A 25,794-nucleotide genomic window follows, 5' to 3' on the forward strand; every position below is an offset into this window, starting at 1 on the left:
TTCGTCTTTTTATTGTGTTTTAATATGTGTTGGAACCCGCCAATTGGGATGGGGTAATACACCGGAGAATATGTGGTTGAAATTTATACGTACGCCCTTAGGCCCCATCTGAACTATACATTTAAAGCAATGAAGAAGCCTGGGAACTGTAGTTTAAGGATGCTACGCTGCTGGGAGCTCCCCCCAGTCCCTTTCCAGAACTACAATTCCCAGAGTGGTTTTTAACAGTCAATTCTGAAATTTGCAGCTTCATGAGGGAAATAGTAATCTCCAAACAACTTTCAGCGCTCTTGAACTACAGTTCCCAGGAGTCTTTGGGAAAAGCCATGGCTGTTTAAAGTGGTATAATACTGCTTTAAATTTATGGTGCTGGTGGGGCCTTAGTTGTATTTGTTTATTGGTTCTAGGGTAGGGGTGAAAAGGTTTGGACTTGCTGGTATAACTGAATATGATCCAAGATACACAGTCTTCATGCTGTTCAAGATTTCAGGGTTACTTTTTTTGTTGTTCACGCTCATTGGCTGAACAAGTTGATGCAACTTTTATGGAGTTATGTAAGCACTCTTGGTGAGTAATACAGACTTGTAGGCTGCTCTAGGTCATGCACTTCTGTGGCTTTGACTGAAGCGAGCAGCTGGCAGTTCTTACGCCTCCTCAGACTCTTCTTAGAAAAGAACTTTTTGAATGACTGGATGCCTTGCTTTGCGTTACCCACAGCACAACTCAGTTCTGAGGCATTGTGAGTCACAGATCGTAGTCATGGAGGGTGACTCATCCGGAAAGCAGCACGAGGAATAATAAGCAGGTCCTTTCAGCCTGGGCTCCGTTACATTCTGCAAATGCTTTGGATGCCTGGAAGAGATAATAGTGTATTTGTGTGTTCCTCACCTTGGAAAAGGATATTGTAGAGTTGAAAAAAGTTCAGAAAAGGGCAGCCAAAATTATCAGGGCGGGAGGGGGGTGGAGCAACCCCCTCTGAGGGGAGAAAAATACAGCATTTGGGATTTCTTAGTTTAGAGAACAGTCAAGAAAGAGGTGGCATTATAGAGGTTTATAAAATTATGTATGGCATGTAGAAAGTGACTAGAGAACAGTTTTTCTCCCTCATAACACTTGTGGGCATAAAATGAAGCTGATTGTTGGAAGATTCAAGACAGAAAAAAGTGTACTACTACTACTTATTATTATTATTATTTATTAATATTTATACCCTACCCATCTGAATGGGTTGCCTCAGCCACTCTGAGCGACTTCCAATGCATATACATTGGTACCTCGGGTTACATACGCTTCAGGTTACAGACTCTGCTAACCCAGAAATAGTGCTTCAGGTTAAGAACTTTGCTTCAGGATGAGAACAGAAATGGTGCTCCAGCGGCTCAGCAGCAGCAGGAGGCCCCATTAGCTAAAGTGGTGCTTCAGGTTAAGAACAGTTTCAGGTTAAGTATGGACCTCCGGAACGAATTAAGTACTTAACCCGAGATACCACTGTAAAAACATAACCAAGCATCAAACATTAAAAACCTCCTGATACATTGCTGAATAGGAAGTGTTTGGCAAAGTTATCCAGGGGCATATCATCTCAGTCAAAATAGTAGGACAAGTTGAGATACACATAGGAGACATACGGCTTTAGGTTGATCTGCCAGTTGATGTTAGTTCTGTGTAAGGAAAGCCAGGGATCCAGGCCGCAGAAATCATTTCAGTTCAGGCTCTTACATTCATCACCCTCTGATATTGCAGTGGGTTGCAGATGCCAACGTTCCAATCGTAGGCCATTATTATGAGGAAGGTGAAATCGTTTGCTTGAGACGTGTTTCCTCCTCCTCGTTCTATACATTTTGGGAGTTTCTCTCCTTGGGAGCTTTCCTAGCTTCCACCTGGAATTGTGCACCTGCAATAGGCAGCTTGTCGCCAAAGTAAAACGTTTATGCATTGCATTTCTCACTCAGCAGTATTTCTCCTCTGCTCCCCCCCCCCCTTTTCTCTGTAGCAAGCCAGCTCAGTTCTATATTTGGTATTTGATACTGTTCCAAGTTCAGGAGCTCGTGACTTGGCAGGCGTTCACTACTAGCCCAAGCCATATGGGGAGAAAATGTAATTATACAGTTAATGTAACCTGGAGGTGTTTTTCATGGAAGGTCTATTGATTTCGTTGGACCTGATTTCCGTTTCATGCACTAATATTGTGAGAGCCACAGTCCAGTTCATTCAGGCTGATTTGTCATGCTGATTTGGAGAATCTAATTTTAAGCTGCTGTATCCCATTGAACTTCTCACAGAACTTAATCCAATTATCAGCAGGTCCTCCAATGTAAACAGATTTTTTTAAAAAAAATGATATTCAGAGTTTCATGAATACACAAATATAAAAAAACAAAAAAATACAACAAGAGAAAATAAAGTAAGAAGAAAAAAACAAACAAAAAAATAAAAAACAAATCTCAAATTGCATCTTTTCATTTGCTTATTTCTTGGACCTCTTCACACCTCCCTTTTTGTATTCTAATTTAATTCATTATTCCAGCAAATTCTTCCCATATTTCTCAGTTTTAGTTTAAATGATTTATCTTGTCAGTCTATCTTATTAATTAATTCAACATATCCTTTCCATCTTTTACTATATTCTGTTATTCAATTTGCCTTAGTTTCTTTAACCTTATCTTACCTAAAAAAACCTTAAAATTTCAAAATTTAAACCATGTTTATACATAACTCCTTAAATCCTTTCTAGTAAAGCCAATTAGTTCCTTTCCAGCATATTTCCTAATATTTCATTAGTATTACACTAATTCCAAAAATAAAAAGAAATTTTTCTTATTATAAACTTTTCCTCTAATTTTTATCCAACATCCCTTCTTCCTGGTAGACATGAATTACCAGTCTAGAGTATTACGTGTGCTCTTAAGACTCAAAAACAGTGTCTTGGTTATCTCTCTCACACTCTCTTACACTGTCACTCAAAGATCAATACGATATTCCGATAAAATTTTATTAGATATTTTGTGAGGAAAGAAAAAGCTTAATTCTTTCTAAGATGTGCTGGCATGCAAAACTGAGGCTCCTGGTCAAGTCAATCAGCCCGTTGACCAAGATTTCTGGAGCTGCTCCAAACTGAACACCAAAGCTGAGACTGAGATTACAGTGATCCCAGGTGCTGGTCTCTCAAATTCTGGTGGCCTTCAAGAGGGCATGGATGCTGCACCTCTCGTTACTGCCAGATGTGTCCAGCTTTCCTTCTGTGGTTGTCTAAAAAGACAAAAGGGACTCCTTGGTAGTGGCACCCAGCCTGTGGAACAGCCTCCCATCAGTTGCCAAGGAGATAAATAACTATACAACTTTTAGCAGACATTTGAAGGGCAGCCCTGTATAGTTTTATTATGCTTTATATTTGTTGGAAGCTGCCCAGAGTGGCTGGGGCAACCCAATCAAGATGGGCAGGGTAATAATAATAATAATAATAATAATAATAATAATAATAATAATGGGTTAACTGGGAGAAGGAAATAAGTAATCTTTATGAGGAAGGATGAATGAAGTTGGGAGGACCCGAATTAAGCATTGTTTGGATTTGTTTCTCTTTAACGAGAAAAGTTAGACCAATTAGGTTCTTTTGCATTTTTATATGTGTAGTTTTATTGCACGTGTCTTTGAACAAAAGGGGGTAAATTGGGAAGGCATTATGAAATGCATTAAGAAGGCCCCAGGGACTAACCTTTGACATTATCAATGTTGCAGGCGATGCCCCAACAGAGATTGGAGTTGCCAAAGGAGATGGTGTTTACGTCGCTTGGGAGCTTGACCCCAACGTCACCTGTGGCTATATCGTGAGGTGGCGTCAGGGGCCTGAGCCCAGTGCTGCTGTGAGTTGGGAAACGTTTCCATCAGGCGTGTCAGATGCTGTGATCAAATCTGGTAGGAAATAACTGCTTAACATTTGTTTCTGCAAAGAACAGTGCTTGCATGTGAAAGTGAGAATCACCATGATTTAGGGACAGGGCCATAGCTGTCAACCGTCCCTTATTTGGCGGGAAACTCCCTTATCCCAGCGCCGTGTCCCGCTGCTGTCCCTTATTGATGATGTCCCTTAAATTTCCTGGGTTTCAAAGGAAGCAGCTCTTCTCCTTCCCTCCCTGCTGGCCAGGGAGGAGGGAGGCTCCAACTGTGTTGCTTGGCTGCATTGCTCACCCAATAAGGAGTCTAAGAATGACTGGGGGGTGGAGCTTGCATACCTTGTGCCAATCAAATCAGCCGCGTTGCCTGGGGTCTCGCCTTTTCTCAGCGCTTCCCAGCAGAGAGGTGATGGTGGTTTTCCTCGCTGCATCCCCTTTGCCGGGTTGCTGCGCTGTGGGAACCACCGCTTGAGGCTTTGTTTGGCTGCTGGCTGGGCTTTCTGCCTTTGGCTCGGAGCGGCTCAGAAGTTGAACATACCTGTGCCTGGAAAATCCCTTATTTTGGCTGCTGATCCCTTATTTTCGAGGCTGCTGGTCCCTTATTTTCAAATCTGTACGTTGACAGCGATGGACAGGGCATGTGTTTGGGACTCTGCTGATTTTGAGCAGGAGCGTTTGCATTTCAAGCTGCCGTAGCTAGAGCTTCTTCCTGACCACCCCCTCCACGATTTTCTGTTTTATGTATTCCTATGTTGAGATAGAAATTACCCTTTTAATGGTAGCTCGCTTGTAAAGTTTGGATACTTATCCACATTTGTCTCAGGAGAGCACTTTTGTTCTCCAAATGGAGTTTATTCCTTGGCGGCAAGGAATAAACTCCTTTATTTCTTTTCTTTAAAATTTGCTTATTTATGTAAAATATTGATAAACCATGCTTTCATGTAAAAATATCAGCATATGGTATGCATTCAAAGAAACACGGTAAAAAGAAATTAAAAATGCCAGATGTATCTGTAGAATCTGGTTGGCAAAAGCATATTAGGTTTGAAAGCCCTGTCTGAGCAGTAAGGTTTGTAGAAGAGATGTAGAAATGATTAGAGATGATTCCTGCCAAACTTCTGGAGGCAAGCAGTTCCACAGAACAGGGCCTGCCACACCTTGTTCAAAGCTTGGCATCTCTGGTTGGTTTAAACTCAAGCAATCCAGGATCAGTCTAATCATAGTTCAAACTTGGGGGGGGGGCTCTGGTTTGTTTAAATATCACAGGCAATTCTGTGGAACTTGAATGCAGAACTCAAAGCTGCCACTCTCCTTGTGACTGCTATGGAGGCTGAGGTTGGGTGTGTGCAAGTCTCATGCGTGTAATTCTAAAAACTGTGGTTTGGCTTTGCATTTGCAAATCGTCTGTGTGTCTTTAGAGCTGCTTCTGAACTTTAGTGTGTTGTTGGTGGAGAGCTTAAGAGCCTGTATCTGAAGGTCAAGGTCAGTTTGTAAATAAGTGTTCTATCATCATGCTGCCATCCATTCACCTGAGGCTTGCTTTTTAGGCTTTAGGTGAGTGAAATTGGTATTACGATGGTGATGGATACCCAGGCATTAAATAAATGACACATTGGGTAGAGTTGGCCAGCCAGGAAATATTGGAGTCACTTAAAGGCTTGTTGCATAGAAGTGGATATTGATCATATTTATTACAACTGCCCCAAGGTTGGAATCTTTGGGAGCATGAACCGTGATAGAATGAAGAATATGATGGGTTGGGATTTACCTTTGAATCCCTTGGTGGAAAATCACTTTATTGAAAAACGGATACATTTTGCAATGTATCAAAACAGTAAAGTCGTAGTAGGGTTGTTGCAAATAAATTATAATTTACTTGCTAGTGCCTGATAATATAAATAATACAAGAAGGAACTCTCAGATTTGATTTAGGGAAACTGAGACACATTATTTTCATGGTTTTAACAGTTGAATTGTGGCCAGATGTAGCCGTAAAGGAGCAACTCCCTTCTTGTAAAGGATTGAATTTCTCTATTTCTTTTCAGAATGTAGTGTACTGTAAAAAAAGATATTTAATGATTATTTTGTCCCACAGATCTCTTTCAGCCAGGAATCAGATACAGATTTTCTGTCCATGGCTGCAAAGACAATGGATATCAGCTACTGAAGTATATAAACGGCTACACACAAGAGCTAGGTAAGTGCCTTTAATTTTGCTAAAGGTTAGTCAGATGCAAGAGAAAATGTGTTAATACTTCTAGGGCTTATTGAACCAAAAGAAAAGAGGGAAATAGGGACAGACTGAAAGTACATTATCTTTGCCAATTATGTTAGGAAGGTTCATAGCCTAGTTTTGGATCAAGACCAACAAGGTGAGTTAGTCAATTGTGTAAATATATCCTAAGGTGAGTTGCACCACCAGGATTGCAACTTTCAATATCAGTCTCTCTCCATTTCTAATTCCCCCCCATCTTAAATTTCTGCAACGTTCCACATTTCTGCAACAATTTGCATTATACAAACTTAAAGAAAATCTGTACACATTTCTGTTAATCAGCTCCTTTCTGTAATCCGTTTTGACTACTATTCACATTTTTGCAGTCAAATTTCCCTAATAATATGCATTTTTCTCCAATATATGCAGTTCTATCAATATTTTCCCCTAAAATGTGCAGGGTTCAACTGTGTCTGAAATAACCTTGGGTGTGCATTACCATGTCAGTTGTTTCTGGATTGCATTCCTGTTCTCTTTGTTACTTACATGATAGAGTCTTCTGCTGAAGATGGTTCAATGGTGTATCTTCCTGTCTAGAGCACAAGTAGGAAGGGTGTTGTTGCACCCCAGGTCCTACTTTCAGGCTTCCCATTGGCATCTGGTTAGCCACTGTGAGAACAAGATGCCAGATAACATGGGCCTGTAGTTTGATCTAGCAGTCTTGCATTTACGTCGGGGTAGCCAGCGTGATGGCCTCCAGGAGTTGGACTACAGCTCTCGTCAGCCCCAGCCTGGATGGCCAGTGATGAGGGAAGACAGTCAAGGGGCTGTCAGGAATGCAGGCTCATCCTCAGGTCAGGAAAAGGACTCGAGACACAAAAATGGAATCGGTTTTTCTTCGCAAAAGTAAAAACACAACTGAGTTCACCTAGGCTAATCTGCCCTAGTTAAAGATGTTGCTGGGACTCGCATCTGGCCCTTCCTTTCCTTTCTAGTAGTCTCTCTCTCTCTGACTCCTCCTCCCAAGCAGACATAAACTGTGGCAAGATGGAGGAATCCCCCTCTGGGCCTGTCTGGCTTGTTGCTCAGCAGCATGCAATGCTCTCCGTGATCTGAGTGTCAGTGGAGGCGGAGAGCTAGCTGAAGGAGGACTGCCCAGCTGTTGGGCAACTGAAGCAGCAGGACCCTTGACACCTAGCCTGGAATGGGTTTCTTCTTCTGACCCCCTGTGTTCACTCAAACCTCCTGCTTCTGTCACATCTGATCCAAACACAGTAAATTTTGCTTAGTGAATGAATGAATAAATGCTTAAGTCAAGAAAGAACTTAGCATATGAAGTTGAATGTTTCTAAATATATCAAAACCGTGAGAGAGAATTTACTGAAGAAGCCTGAGACTCTTCATGGGTGAAACAGGTGACAAACGCCGGCACCCTGTCTAACTCTTGTGCGTAACATCGCCAACACTTCGTTTGATCAAACTTATCCACGTTGATATCTAACCCTTGAGCGCAACATCACCGACACTTCGTTTGATCAAACTTACCGTAAATTTCGCTCCATAACACGCAGATTTTTCCTCCTAGAAAGTAAGGGGAAATGTCTGTGCGTGTTATGGAGCGAATGCCTAGAGATGGCGGGGGAATCTGCTGCAGTTGTGAGCTGTCGGTGGCTCGCTTTGAAACAGCAAAGCGGGTGTAAGCGGCTCCTGTCAGCGAGCTGAGCTGGGGAGGAGGGAGAGAAGCAGAGCGGGCTTGGCTGCTTTACCCCATCCTCTTTAAAACAACCTCTCTCCTCCCCACTGAGCTGCTAAGTAGCTGCAAAGCTTTTCAGCCAGCCTAGCCGGGAGGAGGGAGAGAAGCAGAGCGGGGTTGGCTTCTTTAAAACAACCCCGTGCTCTCTGTCCCTGCCTGCAGTTTTTTGCTGTCCGATGTTGGATTAGCCACTATAGGGGCTGTGTGTGTGTGCTTGAGCTATCGTTCTCCTCCTGCTGCTTCCCTTTCACTCTCCCTGCGCTCTCCCTCCGACTTTAGAATTGACACTCTGTGTGTGTGTGTGTGTGTGTGTGTGTGAGAGAGAGAGAGAGAGAGAGAGAGAGAGAGAGAGAGAGAGGGGGGGCTCCTTCTCCTCCTCCTGCTTCCCTTTCACTCTCCCTGCGCTCTCCCTCCGACTTTAGAATTGACACTCTGTGTGTGTGTGTGTGTGTGTGTGTGTGTGTGTGTGTGTGTGAAAGAGAGAGAGGGGGGGGCTCCTTCTCCTCCTCCTGCTTCCCGTTCACTCTCCCTGCGCTCTCCCTCCGACTTTAGAATTGACACTCTGTGTGTCTGTGTGTGTGAGAGAGGGCTCCTTCTCCTTCTCTTGCTTCCCGTTCACTCCCTCAGCGTCCCTGCGACTTCCAGCGCCCTGCGACTTTAGGGCCAGTTCTCTCTCTCTCTCTCTCTCTCTCTCTCTCTCTCTCTCTCTCTGTGTGTGTGTGTGTGTGTTTTGACCTCACTGCGCTTGTTGGGGGAGAGTGTTGGTCGTAATTTTTCTTGATTTCTCTCAGAGTGGTTACTATCATGGTTTCCTTGCCGGGGAGGAGGGAGAGACGCAGAGCCTGCTTGTTCTAAAGGAGCAACGCCAGAGAGGAGCCTCTCCTGCATTATCAGCAGCATCCTTCTCCACACACCCCACGCCTGCTCCTTGTCCCTTGAGTTCTTTTCCTTCCCTCCCCACTTAAAACGTGTTTACAAAGCACGGATCCACATGGATCCTCAGGATTTTTGCACTAGGTCACCCCAAATTCACCATCAGATCACATAGCATATCCATGGCTACAGCCTGCACCAAAAAACACACGCACCCACTGTTTCATGGGGCCGCAATGGTGCAAAAACGTGGTTACAAAGCATGGATCCACATGGATCCTCAGGATTTTTGCATTGGGCTACCCCAAACTCACCGTCAGATCACATGTCTGTGGCCACAGCATGAACCACAAAAATCATACATCCACTGTTTCGTTTAGAATATTTTTTTCTTGTTTTCCTCCTCTAAAAACTACGTGCGTGTTATGGTCAGGTGCGTGTTATAGAGCGAAAAATACGGTACCTTTGTTGATGTCTACAGGAGCCTGGCTAAAGGAACTTTAAAGACTGAATCTTCCTTTTGGATACAATTTGAATGAGTTTTCTGTTTGTGGCTTCAGTAGTAGATCTTGTACATAGCTCTCTCAGTTTTGGGATTATTAATATAAGATTTAGAACGTAGAATGGTTTGGTAGCATTTTGTGTGCTGCTTATGTGCTGCTTACTTTATACTGGTCTGTCACATCCCAGCTTGTCCCTCTTCAGACTGGTCCTCAGTGTCCCACCACCACCGTCCTGGGTCTAAGTCTTCTTCCTCTGTGCCATCCCTTGGGTGGGTGGGTGGGAGTTCTTGGGCCAGGGTCTCAACACCACTCAATGTCATCCAGCCAGACCCAGACATAGAGGTTGTAGACCCCTAGGTTCAACAAAGCCTGTACAGTGGTACCCCGCAAGACGAACGCCTCGCGAGACGAAAAACTCGCAAAACGAAAGGTTTTTTCGTTTTCGAGTTGCCTCGCAAGACGAATTTCCCTATGGGCTTGCTTCGCAAAACGAAGCTTGCCCCGGGGACAGCGGGTCTTCTCTTTTGAAGCAAGGGGCGGCGGGGAGATCGCTTCTCCCCACCGCCCCTTGCTTCAAAAGAGATCCCGGACCTCTTTTGAAGCAAGCGGCTGCGGGGAGATCGCGTCTCTTCGCAGCCGCTTGCTTCAAAAGAGATCCCGGACCTCTTTTGAAGCAAGCGGCTGCAGGGAGATCGCGTCTCTCCGCAGCCGCTTGCTTCAAAAGAGATCCCGGACCTCTTTTGAAGCAAGCGGCTGCGGGGAGATCGCGTCTCTCCGCAGCCGCTTGCTTCAAAAGAGATCCCGGACCTCTTTTGAAGCAAGCGGCTGCGGGGAGATCGCGTCTCTCCGCAGCCGCTTGCTTCAAAAGAGATCCCGGACCTCTTTTGAAGTAAGCGGCTGCGGGGAGATCGCGTCTCTCCGCAGCCGCTTGCTTCAAAAGAGATCCCGGACACCTGCCCCAGCCGCTGGGCTTCGTAGCGCTGCTGCGAAGCCGGGCGGGGGGCGGGAACACCTGCCCCAGCCGCCGGGCTTCGTAGTGCTGCTGCGAAGCCGGGCGGGGGGCGGGAACACCTGCCCCAGCCACCCCGCTTCGGAACGCTGCTCCGAAGCGGGGTGGGGGGGCGGGAACACCTGCCCCAGCCGCCGGGCTTCGTAGCGCTGCTGCGAAGCCGGGCGGGGGGGCGGGAACACCTGCCCCAGCCACCCCGCTTCGGAACGCTGCTCCGAAGCGGGGTGGGGGGGCGGGAACACCTGCCCCAGCCGCCGGGCTTCGTAGCGCTGCTGCGAAGCCGGGCGGGGGGCGGGAACACCTTCTGAAGGCGGGCGGGGGGCGAAAGTCTTTGTCCCCCCGCCTGCCTTCCCAGGGGCTTTTAAATCGCCCCGGACAGCGGAGAAGTCCTCCGCTGTCCCAGGTTTTTTAAAATGCTGGGGGTGGGAAGAAAAGCCCTTGTCCCCGCCCCCCAGCCTTCAGAAGAGGTCCGGGGACAGACTGTCCCCGGACCTGGTCTGAAGGCGGTTTCCCTAGGAACGCATTAATTGATTTTCAATGCATTCCTATGGGAAACCGTGCATCGCAAGACGAAAAAACCGCAAGACGAAGAGACTTGCGGAACGAATTAATTTCGTCTTGCGAGGCACCACTGTACAATAATGTTTGCATGTAACACATCTTTTTGTCAAAACACACCTATCTCGGGTTTGTTTAAAAAAATGTTTTCCCTTTCTCCTTGCTTTCCATCTAGAACCTAGCGCTGCGCCAGTTTTCAAAGTGGAGCGTGCCACCTCAGATTCCATCATCATAAGATGGGAGAACATGTCTGTCGAAGACTGCCGGGGCTTTTTAAAAGGTTATCTGCTACACTTTGGGAAAGGCGACGAAAGCACCACAAAGCCGAAAGCTTTCGAGCCAGGTAAATGATGCGTTTTTGACCGTCTCTCACCACTGGCCAAATGTGCTTTGTTAGAAATCTCATTTCAGGCAAGGCAGCAAAGTTGGGTGGCAATCATCGGCAAAATAAGGAGGCAGAAAAATGCAAAAAAGGGGGGCAGGTTAATAGCTCGGCTATCAATAAACCTTTTCATGGTTCAAGTTACAAGAAAGGAGATTCTGAGGAAGAACTTTCTGACAGGAAGAGCTGTTTGACAGGAAGAGAGTGGAATAGTCTCCCTCAGGAGGCAGTGGACTCTCGTTCCTTGGAGTTTTTAAGCAGAGGTTGGATGGCTATCTGTCTTATATGATCTAGTCAAGATTTGGTTGGACTAGATGATCCTCAGGATCCCTTCCAACTCAACAATTCTGTGATTTTAGCCCCAATGCAAGGTTTGCGAGTGCTTTATCGTGAGAGGCAGTGCTGTCACATTTATTATCTTAGTTGCCATGCCACTTGCACTACCAAATCCAAACATGATGATGGTGCTCAATACGATCAAGTTATAAGCGTTCAGCAGGGTATGTCTGGTTTTGGCAGCATAACCCTGCTGAATGTAACTTGTACTCTGGTCTTTGTGTTCTAGTTCAGGTGGCTATAAATCACCAGTTTTTGAATGCATCCTGTAGCTTAGGGATACAGTGTATATCAGGTCAGAAGATCAAGTAGTAGATGAAATGAAAGACTTTTGCCTGAGACCCTAGAAAGTACATAATGCTGGACTAGCTTAATGGATCAACACTCTGACCTGATATAAGTTAGCTCCCCATGCTCTGACCAAACTCTAATGTGATTATAATATGGCACTCACAAACAAAAGGCAAAGTTCTTAAATATAAAAATAATTTGGCAGAGGGAAGAGAAAACTCATGAGTGCGATCAAAACACCAATAAATCTGTACTCCTGTTGGGAGTTCAGACCCAACACTAAGCCATGGTTTGGTTGGTTATATACATCTGAACCTGCCCTGGCCAACTAGCTATGGTTTGTTGTGGGACAACAAACCATGCTCTGATGCTATGGTGTGACATTAGCTAGTAAATATTTTCTTGTGTTAACCCAGGTTTGCCATTACACCCGAAACTTCTTTCTTGTCTTAATCCTAGCTTGTTGTGGTATGTTGCACTCAACTACAGGCTTAATAGAAAATAAAACCTGCTGGTCTCACTGTCATTTTCCCCCAGAACTTGCTCTCTGGTCTCATTCTGCCCGGAAACAGCCATCCCCCCCCCCAAACTTCCCACTCACTGATAATCTTGTCTGCCTGCAAAGCTCAGTAGCAGCCTTGCAACGGGAATAATATTTAAAGGGACCTCAAGACAGCTTAATGGCATCTTTCCAGGAATACTTGTTGAAAGCACAGTTTTGCTCTTGGCAACATGCCCCCTCCCCCACCAACTGACACAATATCACAGAGACCTTGAAAGGATGTGCACAGTGCTGATCTTTGATCTTCACACTTTAAGTCATTTTATGTTACTGGGAAAGTCACTTTCTTGGCTCAGCCGTCTTTAACACATTGCTGACCAAAATGTGACCCTGGAACTTGGTGTGGGGAGGAGGGTTCAAACATAGTCATTAGGGCTAGGATCCACTGAAAGCTATAAAGGTAAAGGTAAAGAGACCCCTGACCATTAGGTCCAGTCATGGCTGACTCTGGGGTTGCGGCGCTCATCTCGCTTTATTGGCCGAGGGAACCGGCGTACAGCTTCCTGGTCATGTGGTCAGCATGACTAAGCCACTTCTGGCAAACCAGAGCAGCGCACGGAAATGCCCGCCAGAGCGGTACCTATTTATCTGCTTCCACTTTGACGTGCTTTTGAACTGCTAGGTTGGCAGGAGCAGGGACCGAGCAACGGGAGCTCACCCCGTTGCGGGGATTCGAACTGCCGATCTTATGATCGGCAAGTCCTAGGCTCTGTGGTTTAACCCACAGCGCCACCCATGTCCCTTTTTACTGAAAGCTATATTCTCCATTAATTTGCCAAATCCTCTTTTAAAACCACACTGCATTGGTTGGTCACCATCACTACCTTTTGCGAGAGCAGGTTGCATTTTTTAAAAGAATGTACTATGTGAAGAAGTGCTCTCTTTTGTCTGCCCTGAATCTTCCAGCATTCAGATTTTTGAGTTTTCTATGGGCCTGCAGCCACACAATGGCCAACACCACTTGAAAAGACAACTCAATTGGGAGTGTGTTGCTGATGCCCTGAATACTTGATCGATGATCATCCCCAATTATTCCTACCAATGCGATAAATGAAGCATCTCTGGTGTGCAAGCACAGAAAAGCAGCCACAACCATCCCAGCTCCTGTAGAACAGGATGAGCCTGCGAACAAGAAAGAGCCACCTTTGGGATTCTGTTAGCCCTGCCCTTGATAGCTGCTTTGTGACTGGGTGTCTTATGGGAAATAAACTTATTTCTGTTTTGGAAAATACAGCTGGGAGGAATCATTCCCCGCAGAGCTAGATAACAGCAGCTTGACAGCACATTTCAAGGTCAACCTATTTTGCACAGGAAGTGTCTGGTGATGGGTTCTTTTTTGGGGGGGGGGGTATTTTCCTGTTAGGATATAGTCCCTCTGTCACTTTCCATTGGTAGAAGTGCTCAGAACTCCTCCTAAATCTGGATGCACAGCAGCATCCAACTAACTATTTAACATGCGGCCTAGGACCCACGTACCTAAAGGACCGCCTCTCCTGGTATGCCCCGCGGAGGACCTTAAGGTCCACAAATGACAACACTTTGGAGGTCCCAGGTCGCAAGGTAGTTAGATTGGTCTCAACTAGGGCCGGGGCCTTTTCAGTACTGGCCCCGACTTGGTGGAACACTCTGTCACAAGAGACTAGGGCCCTGTGGGACTTGACATCTTTCCACAGGGCCTGCAAGACAGAGCTGTTCTGCCTGGCCTTTGGTTTGGACTCAGTCTGACCCTTATGTCTTCCCTCTCCTTACGGTTTTGATTTATGGGCTACTTTTAAAATGAGGCTGCTTTTTAAATTGCATTTTAACCTGTATTTTAAATTGCCCGCCTTATTAAGTTTCCATTGTAATTTTTCTGGTGTTAGCCACCCTGAGCCCGGCTTTGGCCAGGGTATAACTAAAATTTATTCTTATTATTCTTATTTATTTACTTAGAATTTTCTAGGGGGAAACATTCAAGTACTACAATGCACAGCCACAGTCAGTGGTCTTTGCCAATCTATCCTCAAAGTCAATTATGGTTGCCTAACACAACAATGGGGTTTTGTCTCGCTGCCCTTTTACAAGAAGGGGTATCTATCCTCTGAATGGAGGGCAGAGTAAGTTGGGCTTTAAACCATACAGCTTGCAGCAAGAGGAGTGCAGGAAAGGGCTTTGTTTGTTTGTGGCAGGAAGAACACCCAAAGCAGCCTAATGAAGTCTGAGCATGCTCAGTGGCCATGGATGTGGAGTTTGGGGTTTTTTAAGGGGGGGGGGGAATAGAATGGAATATTGTGAAAAGGGGCAAGATAGTAGTATTTGAATAAATATATATGTGAGGTGATAGGACTGGATTGCCTTTTAATCTATATGCATTTACTCCCTTCCCCTTTGAAAGTTCATTTGACTAAACAGCATGTGTGAATCTGCCCTGTGATAACTGGTGCTTTTCTTAAAATTCTCCCCCCAACCCTAATTCTTTTCTTTCCCCCCTAACACCAGGCCACTCAGAGACCTACATGAATATTACTGACTTAAAGCAAAACACCTTAAAAATATCAAGCCTTCAAGGGAAAACAAACTACCACCTGAATTTAAGAGCCTACACAGCTGGTGGAGTTGGCCCCCCAAGCAGCTTGTCTGTGGTTACAAAGGAGAATTGTAAGTTTTTTGGGGTGAAGGAGGGTGTATTTTGTTGGGGATCTTTTTGCGGGGGAGTGGCATAGTTTTGGGGTGGCATATTTAATTCTCGCCAGATAATGGTGGAATGCACAATGACCCCCTCTCAAATTCCTGAATAACCCTCAAAGATTATCAGCGGTGGTGTTCAGGCACCATTGGTGTAGATAACACCTTGCAGGATTTCAGAAGCAAATGTTGGGTGGGTCCCTGCCCCATGGACCTTACTGAGTTTATGGTCAGTGAGGGAGGGTGGGTAGAGATCAGAGTGTGCATATGATTGGCTGCAGCATATGGGGATGAAGATTAAGCCAAAATTCTGCAGAACAGGAGGTTCTTGAGGGTTTTTAAGGTGGTGTACAAAAAAATCACCACCACATGCACAATAAGTTTGCAATTCAGGATAGAATGACAGGTGCTTGGACAAAGGCAAACATGTTTAAAAGAAACTGGTAATAGCAAAGGTCTTGCAACCCTGACTCCGGGGTCGCCCACACTTCTGCTTCTCCCATGCTTTCAAGGTAAAGGTCTGAGCAATTTTACCTTTGCCCCACCAACTTTCCCCTGGAAAACCTGCTCTTTAGTGCTAAATCAGAACAAACAGCAATCCGTGGGAAACCCAGTGGCTGTTTGTTTTGATTCAGCTCTGTGCCATGGGTTTTCCAGGGGGAAATCGGCAGGGCAAATGGATATGGGGCTGAGCCTTGAGAATATTGCAGTAGTTCATTGTGGGTTCGTTTTTAGTGCACAGGCAGCAGGAGCAAAATTGTGCAGCTTCCCATCAATCTCTTCTATTTCCAATAAGCAATGTCTAATGGGAGACCAGCCATTTCCTGGAAGCCTGCTTTACTATATTACAAGACACCCACCATCGGAAGCCTGTAACTTGATCCTGGGTCACTAAGAATCACTGCTAGTTACTTGAATTATTTCTGCTTTGCTAGTCCCCTCCACCCTAAGTGCAGTCCATGAAAGTTTCTGCTGTATATATTTTTTAAAAATTATTTCAGGTGCAGCAGGACTGTTAGTTGATTGTATTAGCTTTTCTCTCTCTTAATTTTTCAGCTGTGGGATTAATCATTGCCATCCTTGTCCCAGTAATTATTGTTATTGTGTTGGGAGTGGTGACCAGCATCCTTTGCTACAGGAAGAGAGAATGGTAACTTTATTTTTTGTGATCACGTCTTTTTAATTGTAAGCTTTGTATCTGTTTTTAATGTTGTAATTCTAAATGGCTTGTGACCTGCCCTGGGCCCTTAGAGTGAAGTGTGGGTAATGTGTTAAAATAACAATAACAACAATAATAATAATTAATATTTGGTATTCAGCAAATTTTATTTTCTTGTCAAACAAGGATAGGCCGCAGTTCTGCTTTTTTGTTTGGGTGATGCTATCTGTTCCACACTCTTAATAAACCTCAAATTTTTGAGGAGTGAGTTTCAAATTAAAGGTTATTTTTTTAATAAGTGGAATATTAGTCTTTAAACACTGTAAAGAGCCCTGTGATCTGTTAGCCCTTAATGGTAAACTGCTACACCAGGGGTGGAGGACAAGAGGGAAAAATAATAATAATGATTGAGGCAAAAGGCCAATTGAGGGACACGGTCTATAGAGAAGGGTGCAGAATCCACATCCTACTCTGAAGTAAATTAGGAAAATGTAAGGGGATGTGTGGCTCTCAACACATATTGAAGCCTATATTTGTGGGAGCAGAGAAAATTCCTTACGTGTAACTAAATTATATGCTGGAATTTTTTCTATTTCCTTTTGAAATGTGGTGTTGGATGCTACAGCATAAAAATGCCAAGACACTGCTTGAATATGACCCACACAATACTGTAGAACAGGGCTGTAAAACCTCTGGCTTGTGCAGCAAGTGCGGACCTCCATGTTCTTGACTGGTTGTGCTCTGATAATGATGATTCCTCTTGCCTGCCTCGATTTGTGCAGTTTGTGTGTGTGTCAATCTCTGATTTCAGCAAGATTAGAATATAGCCTGTTGTACAAAAGGCAGGTGCCCCAACTCTTCCCCTTTTTGCTTCTATGCCCCAGCCCCACACTAACATACAGCCCCCAGAATGTTTACCCTGTGGGAATGTGGCCCTCAAGCTGAAAAGCATCCCCTCCCCCAGCAGCTTGTCGGTGATTCCTGACATTAATATCTGTGTTCCTCTTTCCAAAGGATTAAAGAAACCTTCTATCCCGACATTCCAAACCCAGAAAACTGCAAAGCTTTAGAGTTCCCGAAGGATCCAGAGGTAACTTTACACATTTTACCATTGAGTGATTAGATGTTTAGCACATTGATTCATAGTTGGAAGGAAACCCGAGAGTCATCTAGTCCCAGCTCCCTGCGATGCAGGAATCTCAACCAAAGCATCCATGACCGCTGGTTATCCAACCTCTACTTAAAAGGAAGGAGAGTCCACCACCTTCTGAGGGAATCCATCCCCACCTGGAAAAGATGGGTCCAGTTCTAACAAAGAGATACTGGAAATTCTTCCCAAATGTTGGATGAATTTTCATGAGGACTTAAAAAAAAACAAACCCAGACCGGTGCAGAAATTATTGTATTAGTTCCTCCTGGCCTTTGGTTTGGACTCAGCCTGACCGTTATGTTTCCCTCCCCTTATGATCTTGATTTATTGGCTACTTTTAAAATGAGGCTGCTTTTTAAATTGCATTTTAACCTGTATTTTAAATTGTTTTTTCCCCCATTATGTTTTTACTCTGATTTTATTGGTGCTAGCTGCCCTGAGCCCGGCTCTGGCTGGGGAGGATGGGGTATAAATAAATTTATTACTATTATTATTATTAATATGGAAACTGAATTGAAGGCTGGTGAAATTCTAAACTGAAACCAAAATAGACAGATTTCACCCATCCCTGGTTTGGATCCAGATTCTCCCAGCCCAAGGGCTGCCCTGTGTGAAATATAGAAAGGCAGTGGTTGTTGGAGAACGTTGTATTGTTTTTAAGGTCTCTTTCATTTTTATGAGATATTGTGAAGCAACTCCTTTGATTTACAGCCCAGGCAGCTTGTTTTTAGGGAGTAGGACTTGGCAGAGTTTATGACGGTAGGGGTTACGTTAAAAGTACCTTACTTTCTTGTTTTTTTAAGAGTTTTTAGCAGTATTTTTTGTTTTTGTTTTTGTTACCTGCCATCAACCTTTGGAGAGAAAGGAATAGGGCTAGTAATTGGTGATGTGAGATTCACAGTATTTAGTTAGCTTTTGTGCAAGACTGAAATCAGGGGCAGGCAGGGAGGGGACTGGTTCGCACTTGTCGGCCAGGATCCTGGATTAAATCAGCCATTGCCCTGATCCAGCAAGCTCTGCTTATGTTCTTAATGCTGATGGCTATGAATTAGAAATATTCATAGGAACAATCGGTAGATGAACAGCTTATTTGAATAACAAAACAGAAAGTTTTCAAAATTAGGTTCTGTGCATTTTCCTCCCTAACCCAGAAGAATCCACTTCCTTTAAACTTGCAAATGCTAAACGTTCTTTGCTTTGTTTTCCGATTTATAGGGAAACCCCAATTCCAAAACCCTGGAGATGAATCCCTGTACCCCCAACAATATTGAAGTGGTTGAAACAGAGTCCCCTTGCCTGAAGATTGAAGATACAGCCATTACATCGCCCGTAGCAGATGAGCTTCCGGAAGATGGCGCTGACTCTGACACGGAGAGCCACATTGTCGTCTCCTACTGCCCGCCAATCATCGAGGAGGAGATCTCTAACCCACCAAACGACGAATCAGCGGGGTCTTCCCAAGTTGTCTACATTGACATCCAGACTATGTACCCAGCTCCAGTGAAACTGAAGGAAGAACCAGAAGTTGACTGTGTGGCGGCAGCAGGCTATAAACCTCAAATGCAGCTGCCGGTGAATAGCTTGATAAAAATGGAGGACTCGTCGTCTGTCGAAGAGGACTTGGACAAGGCTGCAGGCTACAGACCTCAAGTGAGTACTTCCTCCTGGAATACAGACTGCCCAGATTCTCCTGCATCCACTGGGAGCAACAATGAAAACACCTCCTTTGGGAGCCCTTGTTCCATTAATTCTCGGCAGTTTTTGATCCCACCCAAAGAGGACGAAGACTCCCCCAAAGCCACCAACACAGGGTGGTCCTTTGCTAACTTCTTTCACAACAAACCAAATGCTTAGCAGCCTTGAGGTAGTAACAAGTTTCTCTGGAAAGCAGAAATTGCTGCAGAAATTGCTTATCAGCCTTGGAGACACTATACTGGAGGGTTTATAATGTCATTTGTTGAAATTGAACGCTGGCCTTGTTTTAAGTTAACAGTGGAAGTGGCAATATTCGTTTCGGGCGACAGAGATGCTAATTTATTGTGCCCCAATGGGGGAACAGGTGCTCTGAGGTAACCCTTTATGAAACCAAAGAGTAGCAGGAGGTCTGTATCTGTTGAGGGAGGGGCAGTCCCCTCCTAAAATCTGCCTTGTCAATAGAGCATAGTGCTCTCCTTTTGCGACTGTTTTTCTTCTGGTTTTCCATTTTGAATAGCAGGGAGAAATTATTACAAATATCACGCACTTGGCTTGTTAGGCTTTTAAAGGCATTGACGCACGTCAGGTATGTGCAGGATCAGGGCCTTGCTGCTTCGTCAAAGGTATATAGATTTTCTTTTTTTAATCCGTTTTTCTATGATTCTGAGCAACCAAACACTACAGTACCCAAACACTACCATTTTGCAGTTGCTGATGGTTTGAAGGCTCCGTTCCTCAACCTGCTCTGTAGAAGCACCTTACTGCTTCAGGCACAGCATTCCCTTTGATTTCTATGGGACTTAAACCGGTTTGTGTGGAAGAGCTCCATCTTCAAACAGCTGATCAGCCATGGCGACAGCTGATCTGCGGGGTGGGTGAGTTTGACAAGCCTGGACGCGAGTTCCTGTACCTACTGTATAAACCAATTTGCAATAGATGACTCAGGGGTGCAAAAACAAAAGTGTAACACTGATTTTTAAATCTCAGTCAGGAATAGATAAATGTGTGAAGCTTCCAGCTTTTTAAGCAATGTTTTTTAAATATAAAATCATCTTGACCTCAAGTAGTCATGCTAGGCAGGAATCCGCCTCCCTGACATGCTATTTTTTTATTTCCTGTGGGGGCATTTTTTGGGTTTCTTTGTTGAGGATCATCCAGTCATGTCATCGCCCTCCTGCAACCTGAAGTGCAGGGTGAAGGCACCATTTTTGCAGAGGCAGATTTACCACCCTGGGTCTTGAGTCTTTAGCTTTAGTCTTCCAAAGCTCTTCCCCTGCTTGAGCACCGAAATCATAATCAGGGCAAACTTGAGAACGGTTTTCCGTCCATCATATCTGTGGGAAACTGTTACTCATGGGGGAGTGGCCACCTGTGAATACGTTTGCATGTGTATTGCAATGAATACATTTCCATGCAGTACATTTCATGCATGAATACAATTTTTTTCATGCATGGTTATGTTTCCATGCAAATGGAGTTTCCCTCCCCTGAATTTATTTGCAAATATTTGCCCAGAAAACAAGTGGAGAGGATGTCTCGTTTTGTATACATATACTCTGGAATTTGCACATTGAAGCTCTTCTTTAAAACCACAACATATTTCCCTCCCTGGGTTGCAGCCTTAAAGCAAAGCTAAATCAAATCCTTGCATTTAAGGTATATTTCTTGCTCATGCAAGTCTATAATTACACACTACTTATGGAAGTGGCATTTACATACACATAGAATAATATATGTTTGTGGTATATAAACGTATTTCAGATGCCCTCATTGGCAACTGCCTGTTGAACACTTTGTATGTAGCAAATTCTCTAGAAATCGAGTCAAGGGACCAATGTAATAGGCCTACTCTGAGCTACTGAAGCCTACATGTTAGCTCGACTGTGATGGGGATTTTTCATGGAATGGTCCTGAGTTTTCCAGCTACTTTGAAATAATTTGAAATAATTCAGGTCTATTATATTTCAAATGTCCATTTTAAGTGCAAAATTTGGTGGAGGTGCTTTATAGGTTTGATTCACTGTTGTCAGAAGGAAGTTACACTTGCAGAGTGCCTTTCAATATGGAGGAGTCTGTCTTTATTACTTTTGGTAACTGGGACCTCCCCCCCCCCCGACACATACACAAAAAACCACAAGGGTGTTTCTAGTATTAATCACTATCCCTTTTTCCCCCCACATGGCAATAGTGCTCGTCCCTCAGGTGCTAAACGCAGTAGTCTTGTTTACCATATTTTCAAGGACTGTAAATAGGCCGTAACGTTGGCTAGTCGTGACACCAAACATTCCTTAAAATCTAGACAGGGGTGTGTGTGGCGCTGATGGGTTGTTGTTTTTTAATTAGCAGAGTGCCTATTATTTTCTTAAGCTGCTTTTTCAAGGCTTTCCCCTCAGGAATTAGATTTGGTTTCTTCTGATCCCTGGCATGTGGTAAAACAATATGTCTTGTATGAGGTTGTTTGTATCATCCTGCAAAGTGTTACAAGAGAATTTTGACCACACATTTGCTGCATTTCTGTGGTAAAACATGTGGTGCAATGGCAGCCTGTTATCTACCAGGGTGAGATTACCATGTGGATTTGTTTTGGTCCGTTAAGCGGATAGGAGTGACTTCTTTCCAGCTGAATATCATGGTAGTATTCCCCCCCCCCATCATCTTGTCCCACCCTCAGTTTTGTAATTGCCTCATATCAAGAAGTAGTCCATTGCAGCATATCAGAGATCTTGAAATGCAGAAACACATCAGAAAAATGCCCTGAAACATGTAGTAACTGCAAAACCACAAACTGAACCAAAACTTTTTGGAACAACATATTGTTGGGTAAATAACGCATGTGGTGTTTTCTTTCTTTTTTTAAATCACCGTCCCTGAATTTTGCACTGAGCTTTCATCTGCAAAGCTACGCTTTTCCCATTCTGCTGCTTCTCCAGTACCATTTTGGTTTCCCCTCACAATGCCATTCCAGTCTATTAGGGTTTAGATAGCAAGCTGGAATGGTGAGATGCTACATACAGGCTAGCCTATCAGGGTTTAGACACTACATAGCCAATTGGATGTGCTTATTATGTGGCGTTGCCACCAGGGCAAACAAGCAGCATTGCCCTTGCTCACTCGCATCCTTTCCCCATGCTGCACCCTGATAGTGCTCTCAACTAGATGGGACACGTCATGTGAATGCCAGCCATTAATGTGCATGAAGTTTGTTATGTAACAAGCAGCCCTGGGGGAAACCTGAGCTGTCTAAGAATAAGCGGTTGGGAAAGGGAAGGATAACACTTCCTCTCCCTGCCACAATCCCAACAAGGCCCCCTACCTCCTGTGGTGCTACAATAGGCATCTGTAGGTTAGGAAGTCTGCTTTTGTGTTCATGTGAAGGCTGAGGCCTTAATTATCTTGTGCTTTCTGCCCTTAAAAGTGAAAGATTAGTTTGAGTGGTCTTCTAGCGTCTGGAGTATGTTTCATATAGGTTCAACTAAAACATTAAACCATCTTTTCTAGAGCAGTTCTGAGAAGTATTTCTGAGGCAGAGGTATGGCACCTATTTCAGAAGTCTAATCACTCTTTTTGTTTTAACATTTTAAACTGTTTTGTCCTGTTTAGTATATAATGTTCATTTTTTTCTGGAGGGTTCCTTCCTTTTGCTTTTAATTTGAGCCATATGTTTTTAATACTTTTTTTTTGGTAATTTTGTTTTTAAGAGCAGAATTTTTGAAGGGCATCATGGCATTTAAGTCATATTTGTTGTTTTGTGCTGACTGAATGGGAGGAAAGGGACTGTGAATCCTTCTGTGTGTGTGTGTGTGTGTGTGTTGTATGTGTGTGAGAGAGATGGCACTTTTGAAGTGTTGTAGGATGTACTTTTTTTTTTTTGAACTTTTGCATACAATATACCTCATAAACATGATTTATTGCCGGCTTCCTCAACCTGTTGCTTTCCAGCTGCTTTGCACAACAACAACTACCATCAGCCCTAGTGGTTAATGGGAGTTGTATGCAAGGCCTTCAGGAGGGCATCAGGTTGAGGAAACCTGATTTAGCAGATAAGAGTAAGCTATAATGCTGAAAACATAGGAGTGGTTTCTTTTCACCCTCTGAATCACTTTCTTCCCTTTATGTGAAGATCTTGGAATAATTTTGCTGCGTGGCAATTCCATCCAGTGGTGACTATGCAAGAGGAGAGGGCAGGTGGATTCTTCCCTAAAATGCTTGCAAAGTGCGGCTCTTGTCAGGCGAAGCAGCAGGGACACCACCAGTGTGTATTTATATCTCCATTTGGCGGCCCATTATTGTCTTTTAGAGTACACTGCCCAAAGCAGTTGGGAAGGGATTAGAGTGTTTCTGATGCCTGATGTCAAAAAGCTGCTATCCCCTGCCTGTCAGTAGCATGGGGCACTGTGGGCGACGAGCACAAGCCGTCAATTTCCATGGCAGACAACTAGGTATTTGCTGGCTAGGAGGGAGCATCTGAAGGGGAAAGGCGCTTATGTCTTGCTGCTCTAGAATGCTTCCTGTAATCCAGCATGACTGCTGAAGTGCAAAACAAAGTATGTGGAAGCTACTGCAGAGGAACACCCAAAGATCTGTTGTGACTTGTCTCTGAAAAGCTTTTTCTCGTATGGAAGGGAAATGGGCAGGAGTTTGGGGCTGCCTGCTGTTTTGGAAAAGCCCTGCTTGAAATATTTGATTTTCCCCTAAAGGACTCTGCTCGGCAGCCTCCATTTATTTCAGTAGGGCTTGTGCAACTGTACTTAAGAGGGTTCAGCAGGAATGTGCCTCTAGCGCTTCAAGCCACTAAAGTGGTCTCCTCGTGATCTAGGGGTCTGGCCCAACCAGAGCAAGATGTTGCACCCACTTGTCCTCCCTATCCCAGTGTTGTCTCGGTCCTTCCCCCCTTTAAACCCCAGATTTAAAGGAGGGAAAGGCCTTAGGCTGTATGCACGAATTTCAGTTGTGCTGTGCACTGAGAAGACCCCACACTTGCTGTTTATAGATTGTGGCTTAGCTGGGCTGCAAGTTAAGATGTAGGGACCTGGAAAAGAACTGTCTGAAGAGGGAGCAGTGGTGTTCAAACCACAGTTCAAAGATCAGCAGTGACAGCCCATCTTATCTGAAGATCGACTACTGATCTTACAGGTGATGTGCATATGCAGAGTTGTTTTGTTATTTTAGGGGGCACTCTTAGTTCACATGGGGCAATGCCAAACAGGTGCTGTGCACTGGATGGTCCAAGTGCGCACCCATGCATTAAAATGTGCTGTAAGATCCTCTGAGAGGCTCAGCGGGATTGCTCAGCAGACCTGTTGGCGTGGAATGTGTTTCTTAATGGGTAGGATGCTTGCAAACCACTGACTTGCACCGATTTTGACAGAACCACACCGCTGTGGCTGGTTTGTGAATTGTCCCCTCTGTGTATAGTAGAGGGCGGAGAGAACTTTCCACGTGGCGCTGTGGTCTCCTTTAGGCCTTCATTGTGAATGTGAAATCTCCTGCAGTGAGATGAAGCATAGACTCGAAGGAAGTAAGGATGGGGAGTTGTGCTGGGTGGGAGCATAAATGGGGTTAGGGGAGGGACTTTGTTAGTAAAGCCGTTACTTGTATGATATATGCTGTGTTTTTATAGTTCAGTACATTATGATGGTTTTTATTAAAAGTGTACATAGCATATTAAATGGATAATGTGTAATAGATGTGAAGCTAATCTCAATACTTTTAAAAATATTAAAAGAGCATTATAATATTGAACTGACTGGAAGACTGAACCATTGCCTGTGTTTTAATTCCTATGCAACCAGTTTGCCCTAACTTAGCCTTGCTTCCTATCTTTGTACTTTGGATTGCTGAATTTGGTGATTTGAAGCCAAAACAGCTCAGGTATTGTTGTGTCTCTTAAGCAAACCTATGTGATGTATGCAAATGAATGTACTTATGTTGTGCATATTTAAATCTCGGGGATGTCTTTTTGAGACTACTTTCAATCTCACACAGTGCCCTTGGAATTTAGAAACATTGCGCACCAGTGAAAGGAGGGCGTGCTTACTTTGGGAAAGCTGCAAAATTTGAAGTGCATGAGTGAAAACCCAGCCATCCTGTGATAAAAGTGCATCAGTCCCAAAGCCAATAAACCTCCTTGGGGTTAGGGGGACTTTGTAGTAATGAACATCTTGAGTATTTGCACAAAGCAAGCCTGGGAAAGGGCAATGTTTCATCCCCTAAACATCTAAATGATAGAAACAGTACTTTAGCAGCTAAATATTTAGCCTTGGTGAAATTTCCCAAGTAGGCAACTTTAGTGGAGGATAATATTGTGGAACACAACTGGGGAGGAGGGAGTGGCAAAGTTTAAGTGATATAGTATTGATATACTGACTTTAGCATGAACATAAATAGCAATGTACTGCTTATGCCTGTAATATGCATGTATTAAGAATTTGGCAGAATACTGTCATGGAGTTAAATAAATGTGTATTTTCTTACTCTTCAGAAGTTTGTACTACTTTCCCCTTGCAAACCTGTTTTTATTCCACTTTTTGGACATAGTCTTTACAAGCAGCTAGTTTGTGATAAACTATGGTCTGTTTTAGACACCATGACTTTGCGTATCTAAACTGACATTGTTCCACTTTCTTTACTAAGGTAAAAAGGTAAAGGACCCCTGGACAGTTAAGTCCAGTCCAAGGTGATCATGGGGTTGTGGCGCTCATCTCGCTTTTTGGGCCAAGGAAGTCAGCATTTGTCCACAGAGTGCTTTATG

General features: G+C 44.2%; 1 protein-coding gene across 4 annotated transcripts in view; it reads left to right on the forward strand.

Moving 5' to 3' along the window:
* LIFR (LIF receptor subunit alpha) overlaps nucleotides 1–25,526 on the forward strand; it is a 95,010-nt gene extending 69,484 nt beyond the window's left edge. For all 4 annotated transcript variants that reach the window (XM_081929618.1, XM_081929620.1, XM_081929617.1 and 1 more), the window contains exons 14-20: nucleotides 3,739–3,915; nucleotides 5,989–6,090; nucleotides 10,980–11,147; nucleotides 14,854–15,012; nucleotides 16,096–16,189; nucleotides 17,213–17,288; nucleotides 18,564–25,526. In XM_081929618.1, the coding sequence (XP_081785744.1) occupies nucleotides 3,739–3,915; nucleotides 5,989–6,090; nucleotides 10,980–11,147; nucleotides 14,854–15,012; nucleotides 16,096–16,189; nucleotides 17,213–17,288; nucleotides 18,564–19,202 (1,415 nt within the window). In that variant the 3' untranslated portion in view covers nucleotides 19,203–25,526. The remainder of the gene's footprint in view (nucleotides 1–3,738; nucleotides 3,916–5,988; nucleotides 6,091–10,979; nucleotides 11,148–14,853; nucleotides 15,013–16,095; nucleotides 16,190–17,212; nucleotides 17,289–18,563) is intronic.
* The last annotated feature ends 268 nt before the right edge of the window (nucleotides 25,527–25,794 follow it).

The sequence above is a fragment of the Podarcis melisellensis genome (genome assembly GCF_964234715.1).
Source record: "Podarcis melisellensis genome assembly, chromosome: 11".
Taxonomy (NCBI): Eukaryota; Metazoa; Chordata; class Lepidosauria; order Squamata; family Lacertidae; genus Podarcis; species Podarcis melisellensis.